General features: G+C 52.9%; 1 protein-coding gene across 1 annotated transcript; it reads left to right on the plus strand.

The window, feature by feature from the left end:
• Window positions 1-2987: 2987 nt before the first annotated feature.
• Window positions 2988-3923, plus strand: LOC132321390 (olfactory receptor 14A16-like). The gene has a single exon (XM_059834887.1). The coding sequence runs from the start codon at window positions 2988-2990 to the stop codon at window positions 3921-3923; it is 936 nt and encodes a 311-aa protein (XP_059690870.1).
• Window positions 3924-15316: the final 11393 nt, after the last annotated feature.

Genomic DNA, 15316 nt, shown 5'->3' on the forward strand with positions numbered 1-15316 from the left:
TGTTCTCCTCCAGAGCTCTGCCTCAAAGCACAAAGGCCTGGGAGACCTTTAATGGTGGAAACTGAGGCAAAGGGGACACAGAGCATCTCGGATCTATCTACACCTACTCTTACTAATCTTTGCAGTTGTTCCACAGTCTCTCTGTCTCTTCCTTAACTCTTTCTGAAGTAGCAACAGCTCATCTAGGTGCCCTTGAATTCTTTTTTGGGTTTCAATTGAGTTTTGGTATGGACAACTGCTGTGCTTGGAGGATGCGGTCCATGAAGACAAGATGTGCGCAAGCACACTGAGAAAAGGATTCTTCTGTTCCTGGACTGTATCATCATGGGAGTGAATAAAGATCCCTGTGTGATGTGCTTTGTGTTCACGCAATGCCTGCAGCTATTGGGCAGAGAAGGGACAGACGTTGCCTCTCTGATGACATCTGATGACCAATACCTCTGAGTGATGGCAACAGCAATGGCACACAGGCACCAAATTGCATTGTCTGCAATGCCGCCTGCGGTGTCTTGTCACGCACCCACCCTGAATGGGAATTGCTTTCCTGTTGGTCCTGTGATTTTCTTGCCAGCCCTGGCATCTCATGTAGCTCTGTGGGCCTGGATTTGAACATTACATTGAGCAGCTGCCTTGAATTCTGTACCACAATGTGGGGATGAACACGAGACACCTGCCAATACAGTCAGTGAAGGTCTAGTGAATCCAACACATGGAGGAGAGGAAGAAAGAGACTGAGCTCTCCCTATGGCATACGACTGCATTCCATCCTATGAATATCTCTATAGGCTGACCTGAACATAACGAGTAGGGACAGGTTCAGTTGCCCTTAATTTGGGCAGCAGCTGTCCTTTCAGTTGGCCAAAGGAAATTCCCAAGAGCCTCCAAGAAGATGCCCCAGATGTTGGCCTGTCTCTACATCAGCCTGCACGTACCTTCAATCTGTCTCTATTACCGGCACATATCTTTGACCACCTCTGGCACCTCAGATGTCACCAGACAACTGCATCTGAACAGCTCACTCCTGGCCTCCAGCTCCATTAATTACCATGGGAGCTGAGAGCAGGAGCTCACATGCAGGTGCCTATTGTGTGTCCACCTGAAGGGCGGCAGGAGGAATCCCACCTGCTGTGGGTCTGTGGTGTGCATGGGAGGGAGCTGAGTGCCCTTCCAGCCCCAGCACTCCAAACCCAGGATGAGATGCCTTGTCGGGCTCAGCTGCATCCCTTCGCTCAGCAGGGGTAAAGGAGATCCCTGCCTGTCCCTGTCTGGCTGTCCTGTCTAAAGATGGGCCAAGAAAAGTTGATATTTGCGTGTGACTCTGTCTCTCAGCAGGGAAATGTCAGTGCTGGGAAGAAGTGTCTCTCCCCAGCTGCGGGAGGGAACCTCAGTGATTGCTCCATCCTGTTTCACAGCAGGTTCCCCTGGAGCCCCAGGGACCCCTGGGGGGAGTCCCGAGGGGCAGAGAAAGTGCCACCTTGGGCTGCTCCTCTGCTGCTGAGCTGGGCCGGGCTCCTGGGATGGAGGGAGCTCATGGCAAGCGGGCAGCGCTGAGGAGAGACAGCTCTGGCCAGGAGCAGCTCCTCTGCAGAGCACAGCAGGGCTGAGGGCACTGCCTGCAGGCACCGAGGGGAGAGGATCAAGGCAGAGAGAGGTTAAAGGCAGTCTGGAATGGGAGGATGCTGAGAGCTCACTTGGAAAGATGTTTTCACAGCCCTTGACACGGTAAGTATCTGGCTGAAGGGGAATGGATTTGCGGTTCCTACATGACTCTCCAAAAGCTTTTACACCCCACAGACTATGGGATCTTTTGGGAGGGTTTTCCTCTGGAGGAGGAAAATGTGCTCCAGAGCAGGTATTTCCTGCTGCACCATCAGAGGGACAGGACTGCCTTCTCCCAGGGATGATATCAGGGATGTGAACTCGGATTCTTCGTTCTTGCTGTCAGGCTCTCTGGGGATGGGAGTTTCATCTGCAGAGTCACACACTGATCTTGTGCGTCCTTCCATGCAAGTGTGTCCATGGGAACAAGGGTCCCAGCTTTCCTCACACCTGTGAGGCTGTGGACAGTGCAGTCTGTGGGGCTGGGGAATGAGCTATTTTTCCCTTAGTGAGACTCCATCATGAAAAACATAGGTATCTCCTTGAGGTATCCTTCATGCTGTGAGCTGCCCTCCAGGATGCAAATCTGTCCCAAATCTTTGTATTATCTGAAAGCACCATGGATAAGCACAGAGATGTTATGACCAAGGAAATGCTGTTGGGTTGGTGAAATAAGCCGTGTGTGTCCTTGGCTAGAAATGGGTTGCTGAGACGTCGAGAAAGAGTGAGACATTTAATGGTCTGCAGTGGATCCCTCCGCTCTCAGCAGTGTCTGGGGGCTTTTCACAGAAACAAAGCAGTGGGATCGCCCTCAGTCTCAGAAAGACGCAAACCCAGGGCATCTCAGACTGACGGACAGACCAGCTCCCCTCGCTCTGCTCTAACCCAAAGGCAATCCTCTTGCTTTCACTGTGTTCTCACTGCATGCAACAGAAATACTGAGGGTTTCTGAAATCCCAAAACCATCCTCAAACAAGATGGGGGAATTTAAAAACAAAGAGAAAACTTTCAGTCTGCTTTCTGCCAACCTCGTTCCTTAGCACTGGGAATGCAGATGCTGACAAGCTCTTCTGCATTAGGGGTGGTTTCATCTGACATATTTGAACACCAGGACTGGCCCCTGCTTCCACCGTTCCCGTGAACTCACTGCTGCAGAACAGGGCTGAAACCTCAGCAGCCCACTTCTCACAGCATATTCAGGCAGCACCAAACCAGTGCTTCAGCCATGGAGCTGAAGGAAGGTCTCCTAGAAAAGTAAATCAGGGGAGCAGGGTGTGTAGCAAGGGGAGGGTCTGAAGGAAATTGCTTTGGTTTTGCTCAGAAAAGTCTCCCCTAGCTTCTCAATGACTTTTCTTCCTTGCACAGGTCCCCATGCCCAGAGGCAGCAAATGTCCAACAGCAGCTCCATCACCCAGTTCCTCCTCCTGGCATTCGCAGACACGCGGGAACTGCAGCTCTTGCACTTCTGCCTCTTCCTGGGCATCTACCTGGCTGCCCTCCTGGCCAATGGCCTCATCATCACCGCCATAGCCTGCGACCACCACCTCCACAGCCCCATGTACTTCTTCCTCCTCAACCTCTCACTGCTTGACCTGGGCTCCCTCTCCACCACTGTCCCCAAAGCCATGGCCAATTCCCTCTGGGACACCAGGGCCATCTCCTTTGCAGGATGTGCTGCCCAAGTCTTTTTCTTTCCCTTCTCAATGGTAGGTGAATATTTTCTTCTGACCATCATGGCCTATGACCGCTACATTGCCATCTGCAAACCCCTGCACTACGGGTCCCTCCTGGGCAGCAGAGCTTGTGTCCACATGGCAGCAGCTGCCTGGGGCAGTGGGTTGCTCAATGCTGTGCTGCACACAGCCAATACATTTTCACTACCACTCTGCCAAGGCAATGCTGTGGACCAGTTCTTCTGTGAAATCCCACAGATCCTCAAGCTCTCCTGCTCAGATGCCTACCTCAGGGAGGTTGGGCTTATTGTGGTTAGTATCTTTGTGGACTTTGGGTGTTTTGTTTTCATTGTGCTGTCCTATGTGCAGATCTTGAGGGCTGTGCTGAGGATCCCCTCTGAGCAGGGACGGCATAAAGCCTTTTCCACGTGCCTCCCTCATATGGTCGTGGTCTCCCTGTTTATCACTACTGCCATGTTTGCCTACCTGAAGCCCCCCTCCATCTCCTCCCCATCCCTGGACCTGGTGGTGGCAGTTCTGTACTCAGTGGTGCCTCCAGCAGTGAACCCCCTCATCTACAGCATGAGGAACCAGGAGCTGAAGGTCACACTGAAGAAGCTGATTCTGTCAGTAGTCTCTCAGAAGCATTAACCTGCCCGTGTCTCTTTACAAGTCATTCAAATCCACCTTGGAACCTCCTGTGCTTTGGGCATTTTATGTGTGATAACAATGTTTATCCAGGAATGGCTGCATCCACTCCACTCCACCAGAGGCACGAACCCAGCCCGTCTGACCCAGAGGCCTGTTTGCATGTTTCTGGCACAATGGTACAGCCTCCCGTGTCGTGTCTCCGTAATAAAAGGGGATTTCCTCATTGCCGGTGTCTGGTGGTTGGGTTCTTCCAAAGCTGAGGTCAGGTTGAAGAAATTGCCCTTACGAGGTCATGCTGCTTTGCTTGGGCTCTCCATGGGCTCAGGGGAGAAGGGCATGGGGCAACGTGTTAGGGAATGGGCCTGGGATGAGCCTTCACCTGTGGGTTCCCAGTGTCCCGGGAGATGGTGAATGATCCACAGGGATCTGCCTGGGACTGGCTCCGCATGGCTTGCAGGCACCACAGCCTGCTCGCTCTGCAGAGCACCACTGCCAGCTTGGGGTCCTGTGGGGAGCACAGCAAGGGGGCAAGAGAGGCCAGCCAGGCCAGCACGGACACAATTCCTTGGGAAAAGGCTCTCTGGGGGCAGGGACATCCCTGGACAAGAGCAAAGGAGCAACTCTGTGCTTCCGGAGGGGGGGGGGAATAAATCACCAAGAGAAACCTATTTCTGCATGCACCAGCTCGGGGCAGGCTTCTCTATTGCTGGGGCAGCCGGAGCAGCCTGAGGAGCCCCTGGGCCAGGAGTCTTTTCCCGGGAGAGGGACTGGCACAGAGGGTCTTGCTGGCATTGGACGACAAGGATGTCTTGGAGACAGGAGCAGGGGACACAGGGAGACACTGGCCTCTGTCTCCTCATGCCATGGCTGGCCCTCAGCCCTGGAGCTGATGGGAAGGCTGAGACACCTCTCTGTCCCCCAGGAGTTACAGCGACTTCCAGAGGGGCTGGGGCTGGGGGGTTGAGTGCGCAGAGCTTTGCAGCACCCATCAGTGGGCACTGCCGTGGGGTCAGCCCAGAATGGGCTGCTTTTCTGGGCTGGGTAGGGGAGAGATGGGTGGGAGGTGGGAAGTGATGGGGAGAGCCAGAGAGGGACTGGGCTGGGCTTGAAAGTGCTCGGGAGAAGAACACACTAAAGTTAGCTGAGCTGTTGGACCATGCAGGGTGCGGACTCACGCGAGGGGGTTGGTGGTGCAGAACCAGGGCTCGTGGAAGGCAGCTGAGACTTGCAGCCGCGGGAGGGATGAGGCTGCTCTGTGCTTTTGGAGGCATGGAGAGTTGGGGAAGGTGGCCCAGGGCATTTGTAACCCCTCAGCCTTTCTCGCTGGCTGTTTCCAACACTGGCAGCACACCCCAAGTTTACAGGTGAATTTTCCTGTCTGTCCATCTCCATTCTCCTGCTGGGCTCAGAGCTTGAATCACTTTGCTTGAAACAAAGGACCTCCAGGATGGTCAGGGACTGGAGCACCTTTCCCATGAGGAGAGGCTGAGGGAGCTGAGCTAGTCCAGCCTGGAGAAAGGAAGGCTGAGAGGGACCTCATTGCTGCCTGCCAGTGCCTACAAAAACATTCTAGAGAATAGAGGAAGAGGCTTTACACCATGGTGCATGGCCGGAGGACAATAGACTGTGGGTGGGAGGTGAAAGAGGAGAGATTAAGCCTGGAGATAAGGGAAGTCTATTTCACCATGAGCTGAGCCAAGCGTTGGAGCAGGTCACACAGAGATGCTGTGCAGACTCCGTCCCTGGAGGTTTTCAAACTCTGACTGGACCAAGCCTTAAACAACCTGGTCGGACACTTTTTTCTGGCAGGTTGGACTGCAGAACTCCCAAGGTCCCTTCCAACTTGAATTGATCCTATAATGTCAGGCCCTTTTTCTGACAGCAGCAGAGCAAATGTTTATGGGGCAAGAATCTTCCTTTGCTGCATGTGACCACCTAAACTAACATCTAAGCCAGCAAAGAGACGTCAAGACCACCGTGTGACTCTCTCTCTGCAAAGACTGAGGGGTATCATTGACAGTCCTGAGCAGGAACTGTCTTGGGGGCACAGGGCTCTGTGTGTTGTAAATACTCTGATTTTTTTAAAATAATCAAAATATGATCATATAGAAAGGTTAAATTTGATTAATAAATGAAATAATGAAATAATAATGAAATAATAAGATACAAATGCATAAGTTAGGATTGTGAAGTTAGAAACAATAACCATAGGAACCTCACCAGGGAGTCACTGTTCCATTCTAAGGAACTAATAGTAACGAGATGGAACAATGAAGAATTGAATAGAAAAGTCTTGCTTGAGTCCTGTGACCATGTGACCTGATATGCACCAATGATGCTGCTTGGAAAATTCCTTACCTTTCCCATCTTGATTTGAATATCAAGAATGCCGATCAATAGATATTAATAGAAATAACCATTGATTATTTTAAGTATGGATATTGATAGAATAGTATAGTCCAAAGAGCGATTAATAAAAATTAAATTACATATATATTTTGTATGAAGGTAACTAGGTATGATTTATCTGTGATTTATTCATAAACTAACTGTTGAACAATGTAGCATTGTGAAGAGGTAGAATTTGCTTGTCAAGAGAATGATAAGTTGTAGGCCTGGTCAGTAAACTGGGGAAAACTAAAGAAGATTCCAAGAATGGGATTTTGCAACCAACCTGAGCATGCGCAAAGATTGGCTTCAACTAAAGGACACCATGAGGAAGACTATGGCCGACCACCAGAGGACCTTTAGACCACCACCTGTATACCTGAAGGCGCATGCGTCACGAGCATTTACATATATTAATGAGTTCTTGGAAATTGTATGAATATGTTAATTGTTTCTTGGAAATATGATGAATATGTATACTTTGATTGTATATAACTTTTGTAGCAGAGAAACTAAGCACGCACACGAGGTGGAGCGATCTCCTGTGCGTCCAGCACTGCAATAAAGAAGTGCCTGCTCACCTACATACACTGTGTAGATGAGTTTTTATATTACAGATTTGTAACATGTGCAAGACACAAAATGACCTTTTTTAAAATGCTGCCAGCCTGATAAGAGACATGTTTAGAAAATGTCAATAAAAATAAAGCAAAGAACTAAACATGAAGATGCAAAGCAAAGAAAATGTTTAAAAACACTTTTCAGCTTTTAAAATCTTCATTGTTTTATTTTCTTGTGTTTTAATATACTGGTCAATGGGGGGAATTTGTGTCCTTGTTCTTTTTTTTTTTTTTAAAAGGAAGGTTTTTTCCAGAACTGGGTTTAGATGTAAGACACAAATGCCTTCAGCTATGGGGACACAGGCACCTCCTGCCAGTACAGATGCCCTGGACACCCCCTGCCCAGCCTGAAACTGTAGCTCCCGAGAAGCTCTGCTCTCCCACACATCCTGTCTGATAGCTGCCAGTCCCGTGCAAAACCTCAGGTACACTCAGGTCTCTAAAAGTGGCCCTGGATATTTTATGGTCAGACAGACAAGGTCTGCCTGGAAAGATGAACAAATCTGCAACATTAAAAAAACATATATAAACACATTTTCATCAGCTGAAACAATGGAGTACTTCTAATATAATGGCAATGTTTTCACACCATGTCAGAATGGGAATTTGCAGGAATTGCATTGATCATAGGAGAAAAAATAGTCATCTCCTGTACTTGCATTACGACTACTCTATCTATTATATTACGTTGCATATTTAATGTCCCTCATCTTTCAGGTGTTCCTACCTCTCCTGGTTAAATGACCATGTCTAAGGGCATCTTTTCAGCAGATGTATTGGGACATTTGCCCTTCCCATTGCTGGCCAGATTTCCCACTCCCCTTGCTCTTTGTTCATTCAAATACCGTCCACCCATCTGGTTGCTGCTTTGAGCGTCAGGGAGTTAGAAACTTGCCCCATCTTTCTGAAGTCATGTTAATTCTTTAATCAGCTCCTTAATTGCGTTTCTACCTATCTCTTCCTATCTCTCTGTCTAAACCATTTCTTGCACGGCTATCGTTGTTGGCCATCTCCACCACAGGATGCCCTACACTGTCCCACACTTGCACCTGTTTCCCTGCAGGCTGTAGACCCACTATCCGCTTCCCCACCTTGCTGTCACCCTCACAGGTCCCTGCCTGTACCGATGTCTCTCTTTGAAACAGAAAGCCATGGGCTGATCACAGACAAACACCGCCAGCCCCGGTGACCTCTTGTTGCACCATGGCATAACCCTTCAAGTGACATTTCATTTTCTCTCATGTCTAGTCTCAGCCTCCAAAGCTTTTCCTTTCTCATGCCTCTTCCTCTACAAAGAAAAGCTTCATCCTCTCTGAAACCACTTTTCAAGTAGTTGCAGGCTACTCCAACATTGCTCTGGCCTCTATGTCATGAGGCCAAAGCAGCCCAGGTCCCTCAGCCTCTCTGCACGAGTCACGTGATTCAGCCCCTTCACCCCATCTTGGCAGACGTCCTCTGGACCTTCTCCAGTTCCTCCCCACTCCTGCAGAACATGGAGCCCCACACCAGGACACATTATTTTGGATGTGGCCACACCAGTGCTGAGTCAAGGAGGGAGGTAACTGCCCTTGTCTGGGTCGCCACGCTCCTCCTAATTCAGCCCCATATGCAGCTGGCCTTATTCGTGCCCAGCATGCTCCACTGGCTCCTAGAGCATCCCTTGTAGTGACCATGGCCTTCTCCATAGGGACACTCCTCAGCCATCAGCTCCAAGCTTGCCCTGATACATGCCCTGATGCAGAACTGGCCACTTCTCCTTGTAAAGCTTGGTGAGCTTTCTCTTGGAGAAATCTCAGAGTTTCTCGAGGTCCCCCAGAACTGAAGCTTCATTGTGTCAGCTGTTAATGGGTGCGTGTAGGTGGCTCACCCTGTCCTGTGGTGCCTCGAACAAGACGACAGCATGAGGAACTGAAGGACATGATGGATCATAAAAGGAGGTACTAGTTTAATGGACTTGCTGACCAAGGTAAGAATTCCCAAGGCAGCCATCCCAGAAACACCAAAGGAGAGCAACAGGCAAGCAAAGCCAGGGCCAGTGGGTAAAGTGAAAACAGAGGTGGGCTTCTTGTATGAGAGGCATTGAGGATGACCAAAGGGAAGAACTTGGGATGGGGGAATCAGGGAAAAAGGAAGTTGGAGGTGAAGCAAAGGGTACAAGCAGGGCTGCTTATGGACACCTGCCAAGTAGCCCTCAATCTGAGCAGGGACATCAGCATGGCTGGGCACACCTCTGCTGTGCCTGTCCAGGAATGCACACAGAGAGGGGAGCAAACAGGAGGAATTTGGAGTCTGTGGGCAGTTCCTGAGCTGTAATCTGACTTAGATACCAGAGACACAGTCAGACAGCTCACACCACTGGAATGTGGCCATGGCTGGATGCAGGCTCTTGAGGAAGGACGGGGCAGGTCAGTGAGGAGGGGAAGTTGCCCTGTATGTGGGCGAGCAGCAGGAAAGCATGGAGCTCTGCTTGTGACAGACGATGAGCCAGATGAGAGCTGATGGAGCAGGATAAGTGGGCAGACCAACGTGGGTAACGTAGTCGGTGTCTGCTGTGGACCAACCGTATTCGGAAGAAGCAGCAGATGAGGCCTTCTTCAGACAAGTAGAAGCCTCTCGTTCACAGACCTTGGTCCTCATGGGGGGCATTAGCCAGTCAGGCATCTGCCCGAGGAGCAGCACAGCAGGGCACAAGACACCCAGGAGGGTTCTGGAGGGCACCAAGAACCTGCTGAGCATTCAGAGAGGGTGTTAGGAAAGTCAACGTCCATCTCGAGTTCAATCTGGTAATTCAGCCTGGATGTGAAAGGCCTCAACAAAGGATTCAACAACATTCCAGGAGCAAGAGGAAGGCTTGGGAAAATGCAGGCCTACTGCTAGATGGGGCAGAGACCCTAGTGACAGAGAGCACAGAAAGGGCCAAGGTACTCCATGCCTTTTCCTCTCTGAGTTTACTGGTAAGACCAACCTTCAGGAATCCCAGGCACCCAAGACCAGAAGCAAGGAGCAAGGAAGACTTTCTCTTGGTGCAGGAGTCTCAGGTTAGGGAACGTTTAAGCAAACTGCACATGCGTAAGTCCTTGGGACCTGAGAGGATGCTCTCATGAGTGCTGAGGAAGCTGGCTGACGTCATTGTAGGCCACTTGAAACCATGTGTGCAAGGTCATGGTGACTGAGTGAGGGTCCTGAGGGCTAGAAGAAAACAAAGGTAAAACCTATCTTGAAGCAGGGCAAGGAGGAGGATGCAGGGAGCTGTCAGCCTGTCTCCCATTATACCCCTATAGACAAGCTGAGCAAATATGGTCTAGATAAGTGGAAAAGGAGGTGGACTGGAAACTGATGGAATGGCTGGTCCCAGAGGGTTGTGTCCAGTGGCACAAAGTCCAGCTGGAGGATAATCAGCAGTGGTGTTGCAAAGGGGTTGTTACTGGGTCCCATTCTATTCAACTTTTCATTACAGTCCTGGATGATGGGACCAAACGCATCCTGAGCAAGTTTGTGGATGATACAAAATTGGGAGGAGTGGCTGATACACCGGCTGGTTGCACTGCCGCTCAGAAGGACCTGGGCAGGCTGGTGAACTGGCTAGAGAGGAACCTCATGAAGTTCAACAAAGGGAAACACAAAGACCTGCCCGTGGGCAGGAATAACTCCATGGCCCAGTACAGGCTGGGGGCTGACTGGCTGGAAAGCACGTTTCTAGAGAAGGATCAGGGGGTCCTGGTGGAAACCAAGCTGGCCACGAGCCAGCAGTGTGGCTGTGTGGCAAAGCAGACCTACAGCCTCCTGGGCTGCATTCAGGAGAGCTTGGCCAGCAGGTCGAGAGAGGTGGTCCTGCCCCTCTAGTCAGCACTGGTGAGGCCACATCTGGAGTGCTATGTCCAGTGCTGGGATGCCCAGCGAAAGAGACATGCACTTACTGGAGTGAGTCCAGCAAAGGGCCACAAATATGATGAAGGCACACAAGCATCTCTCACAAGGAGAGGCTGAGAGAGCTGGGACTTTTTAGCCTGAAGAAGGGAAGGTTCATGGAGATCTCATCAATGTGTATCGATACCCAATGGCAGGGAACGAAGATCAGGGAGCCAGACTCTTCTCCATGCTGCCCAGTGACAGACAATGGGTAGAATCTGAAGCACAGGAACTTCCATCTCAACACAAGAAAACACTTTTCTACTGTGAGGGTGGTTGATCACTGCAACAGGTTATCCAGAGAGGTTGTGGAGTCTCCATCCATGGAGATACTCAAAACCCAGCTGGACCCTGTATTGGGCAACCTGCTCTAGACTAGGCTAGGCAATCTCCAGAGATACTGCCAAGAAGGGTCAGAAGGAACCAATGGAGGTGTCTAGTGCTACGATGTGCTCTGAGCAGGGAGAGCTTGTCAGTAGGATCACGTTGGTCAGTGCTTTTCCACTTGAGTTTTGAAAACCTCTGAGCCCCACACTCTGTGCTAATCAACTATGAAAGTGACTGGTTGTTTTCTTAAACCTCAGTTGAAATTTCCCTTCTAGCTTCTTGTCCTCATTGTCTCTTGTCCTCTTCTGCCCTTCCTGACTGCCAGGCAGATCCTCATGCCTACTCTGACCATGGACAATCACAACCTTCTCTCCAAGTGTGGCCTCATTGAGATCCCCTGCGACTGCACAGCCAAGCATTGGTGGCCAGCTCCAAGCAGAGCTACACCCTGGGGGTCCCTGCGTGGGCTCAGAGGAGGTCATGTGGAGACACCCAGCACCTCACACAGAGGGAATGTGGCAGTGCCTGTGGGCTGGCACCAAGGTAGAGTTTGAGGCAGAAGGGGTGAGCAGAGAAGCCCTCCAGCAGCTCCTCTGCATACCTGGTCAGGGAGTAATGCACTTGGTGGTGCTCGTGAGTGAGGACGATGGCATGGGAGGGGAGGTACTACGAGCTGTGGTGCAGGGCACTGGGGCTCAGCCCTGCTCTGGGGCCTGCCAGGGTCTGGGCATGTGGGAGCCCATGCAGGTCTGGCTGTTCCCCCAGTGCAGACACTGAGCCCAGCAAGAGGATGGAGCTGATCATATTTCAAAGATCAGCCTTCACCTGGTCCACGGTGAATGGCCAGGGCTGGAAATGGCTGGTATGGGGAACGAGGACTGGGCGTGACTTTGGGGTAAGGGCCAGCGCATGGGGTGGAGGAGGCTGTCTCAAGGGCATGTGCTGGGCACAGAGACCAAGGGACAGCAGCAAACTCATATGGCTCCCCAATATCTTCCCAGGGCCCTGAGTTCGTGGTGCTGCTCTGCAGAGCTATTTGGCTGTGGTGCCTGGGGCCACCAGTGACTCCACACTGGCCTTGCTGGTCAGGGAGGGAAGCAGCTCCAGCTGGATGGGGATGACTGCTGCTAATCTCCCCAGTGCTCTGGGGAGATCCCATTTCATTACAGGGATGCCATGGGGGAGGTATAACCCATGAGCACACAGCGGTGGCAGTAGGAGGGGTGTGAGGTCACCATCACTATAACCCATGAGCACACAGCAGTGGCAGTAGGAGAATATGAGGTCACCATCACTATAACCCAGGCGCACACAGCAGTGGCAGTAGGAGGGTATGAGGTCACCATCACTATAACCCAGGCGCACACAGCAGTGGCAGTAGGAGGGTATGAGGTCACGTCACCAGTGGCAGCCCATGGCCATCGGGGCTCGGTGCAGAGCAGCCGTGTGCTGTCACAAGGGCATCACGGGGGACAGGAGCTGCCCGGCCCCATGCCTGCGAGGCCGAAGGAGCAGCCCCTGCAGCCCTGGCTGGAGCAGTCGGGGTGGGGGTGGCTCGGGGGCACCGCAGGGATGTGCCAGGGCACGGCGCCAGGGGGAAACCACAGACTTCCTGCCTGGGCGTGATGGGGGGGAGCGCGGGGAGCGCTGCGAGGCCACGTGGGCTGTGGTTTGTGCACCTGCAGGCTGCAGCTCCGGAGCCACCCGCGGGGAATAACGGCCCCTCAGTGACATGCCAAGAGTCAGGGATGCATGTGAGCCTGCGGGCTGCATGTCTGCTGCCAGGACAGGGACACATCCCAGCTCCAGCTCATTTGAAGGGACCTTCCATGGGGCTCTCCAGGGAGGGACAGGCGAGCCAGCATTCCTGGCATGGGGCTCTGGCCTGGGCTAAGGCCCTTTCGCAGCTGCTGCTCCCAGTGCAGCGGGGTCTGTAGCAGGGGCAGGGGCTGTTCCCTTCCCTTCCTGACACAGCCCTCAGTGCAGTCCCAGCCCTGCGGTTCCCATGGCAGGGGGATGGCTGGACACTCGCGCCTTGGGCTCTTGGATGTGCCCAACATAGGAGATGCTCAGTGCTCCTGGTCCACACAGCAGGGTTCAAGGGGTGAAAAAATGCATTTCCCCCACTACAACCGGTCCTGTCCTGTGATGTCCCACCACCACAGTGACGTGACATTTGCAGCGGAGCCATCCCTCATATATGGTCATGAATTGAACTGGAGAAGTTCATTGGAGGGCTCGGCTGTGTCGGAGGGGAGATAGCTCCCGATAATGTCTAAAAAGGTGCTGCTGCTGCTTCGATTGGCTCCTTCTGTAGCTGGGCTGGCATGTGCGGAGATATATTGCCATCCCGCTGCCATTGTCCCCATGAGTCCCCAGGTGCTGTGGCAGGGAGTGTGGCAGAGCAGGAATGTGCTGGCAGGGCAGAAGGCTCAGGATGGGCACAGAGGGACTCCTGTCCCCTGAGGTGCTGTGGCTGCTTCTCTGGGTGCAGCTGTGCAGAGGTAAGTGCCGACTCCCTTGTCCCACAGCCCAGGGCCAGCGGGTACCAGCGTGGTCATTGGGATCTGTCTGGGAACGGGGTTTCTTTGCAGGTGCCACTGAGACGAGGGCCAGAAGGTGCTCAAGTCCATGGACCCTGTGCCTTTCCCTGTGCCCATCTGGGTGGGAGAGAGTGTCTCCTTTTCCGGGGTTCCAGTGTTTAGGGCAGCCTCTGCCTAGCTTGATTCATAGACACCCTGTCCTGGGGTACCCTTTTGGACACCCCCCTCTTCCCCAACACGGTGCCTTTGGAGCCAGTGGTGGCCTAGCTAGTGATGGCAGCACCCAGAGATCCCCAGGGCACTGCCAACCTTTGGGCTACCCCGGAGGGTTTCTGTGCGGCTCGCTGCCCCCTTGTTCCAGGGGAGCCCTGACCCCATGACAGCAGTTCGTACCTCTCAGAGAGAAGGGGACCGGGCATCTACAGTAGAGAGACATCCTTCCTGGGGGGCCTGGCTCAGTGCAGGGACTGAACTGACACCAGAGGCGAGGAGGGGATGTGGGTTGGGGGACCATCGGGATCGTCTCGGTCCTCCCTGGGAACATGGAAAGCCCCGGCATGGGGTTGGGTTTGGACGGTGCTGGGGCAGGCGGTTTGCATGGGAAGCTGCAGGCCTGGGTGCCTGGGGCTGTTCAGGGGGTGCTGGGCTGTGGAGGAGCGGGTGCCCAGTGCAGGGCTGGGCAGTGTGCGGGTGGGTATGGGCAGGGGGGCACGTGGTCATTGTAATGGGAAAAGGTACCTTGTGTGGTGGGATGGCGAATGACTCAGCCAGGCCAGAACTCAACACCCCCAGCCTTGTGCAGCCCCTGAGGATAGAAGGGACCCTCACATTGTACTGGGGACAGCCTGGAAGGGAGTGGGCTTCCACCCTGGTACCTCTGACTCTACCTGGGCAGGGGGTTCCCCCAGACATGCAGTGCTAAGGCTTGGTGCTCTCCTGACCCATCCCATGTTGTTGTTTAAAGGAGCTGCGGAGGTGAGGCTGGCGGATGGCGGCAGGCGCTGTGCCGGGAGAGTGGAGGTGAAACACAGGGGCCGGTGGGGGACCGTGTGTGATGACTATTGGGGCATGGATGATGCTGCAGTGGTTTGTAAGCAGCTGGACTGTGGGTCTGCTGTTGAAGCTCACCAGGCTGGCTCTTTTGGGCCAGGATCTGGCTCCATTTGGATGGATGATGTTGGCTGTAAAGGCACCGAATCTGCCCTGTCTGACTGCACACACGATGGATGGGGTGAACATGACTGTGTTAGCGGTGAGGATGCTGGAGTGACATGTTCAGGTAAGGGATCAGCCTGTTGCCTGCCTTTGGGGCTGGGACAGGCAAAGGAACCTGGCTGTGCCCTCAGGGAGCAACAAGCAGATGTCTAATCAGGGCCCAGTGTGGCCAATCACACTGCCGAGCCAGGACTGTCGTTGCTGGTGTAATCGGTCTCCAGGGAAAGCCCAGTGGGAGCCTACCCCAAGGCAAACTAACTCTGCCTCAGTTTCTCAGCCCCGCCTCAGTTGGTGTCTTGGGCTGCAGATGAATCCTTCATGCCTGACCCAGGGTGTCCATTGGGCTTCATCAATCTCCACCTATTCTGCCAGTTCCCAGACAAAAATGCTG

The sequence above is a fragment of the Gavia stellata genome, unplaced genomic scaffold (genome assembly GCF_030936135.1).
Source record: "Gavia stellata isolate bGavSte3 unplaced genomic scaffold, bGavSte3.hap2 HAP2_SCAFFOLD_42, whole genome shotgun sequence".
In the NCBI taxonomy this organism is placed as follows: Eukaryota; Metazoa; Chordata; class Aves; order Gaviiformes; family Gaviidae; genus Gavia; species Gavia stellata.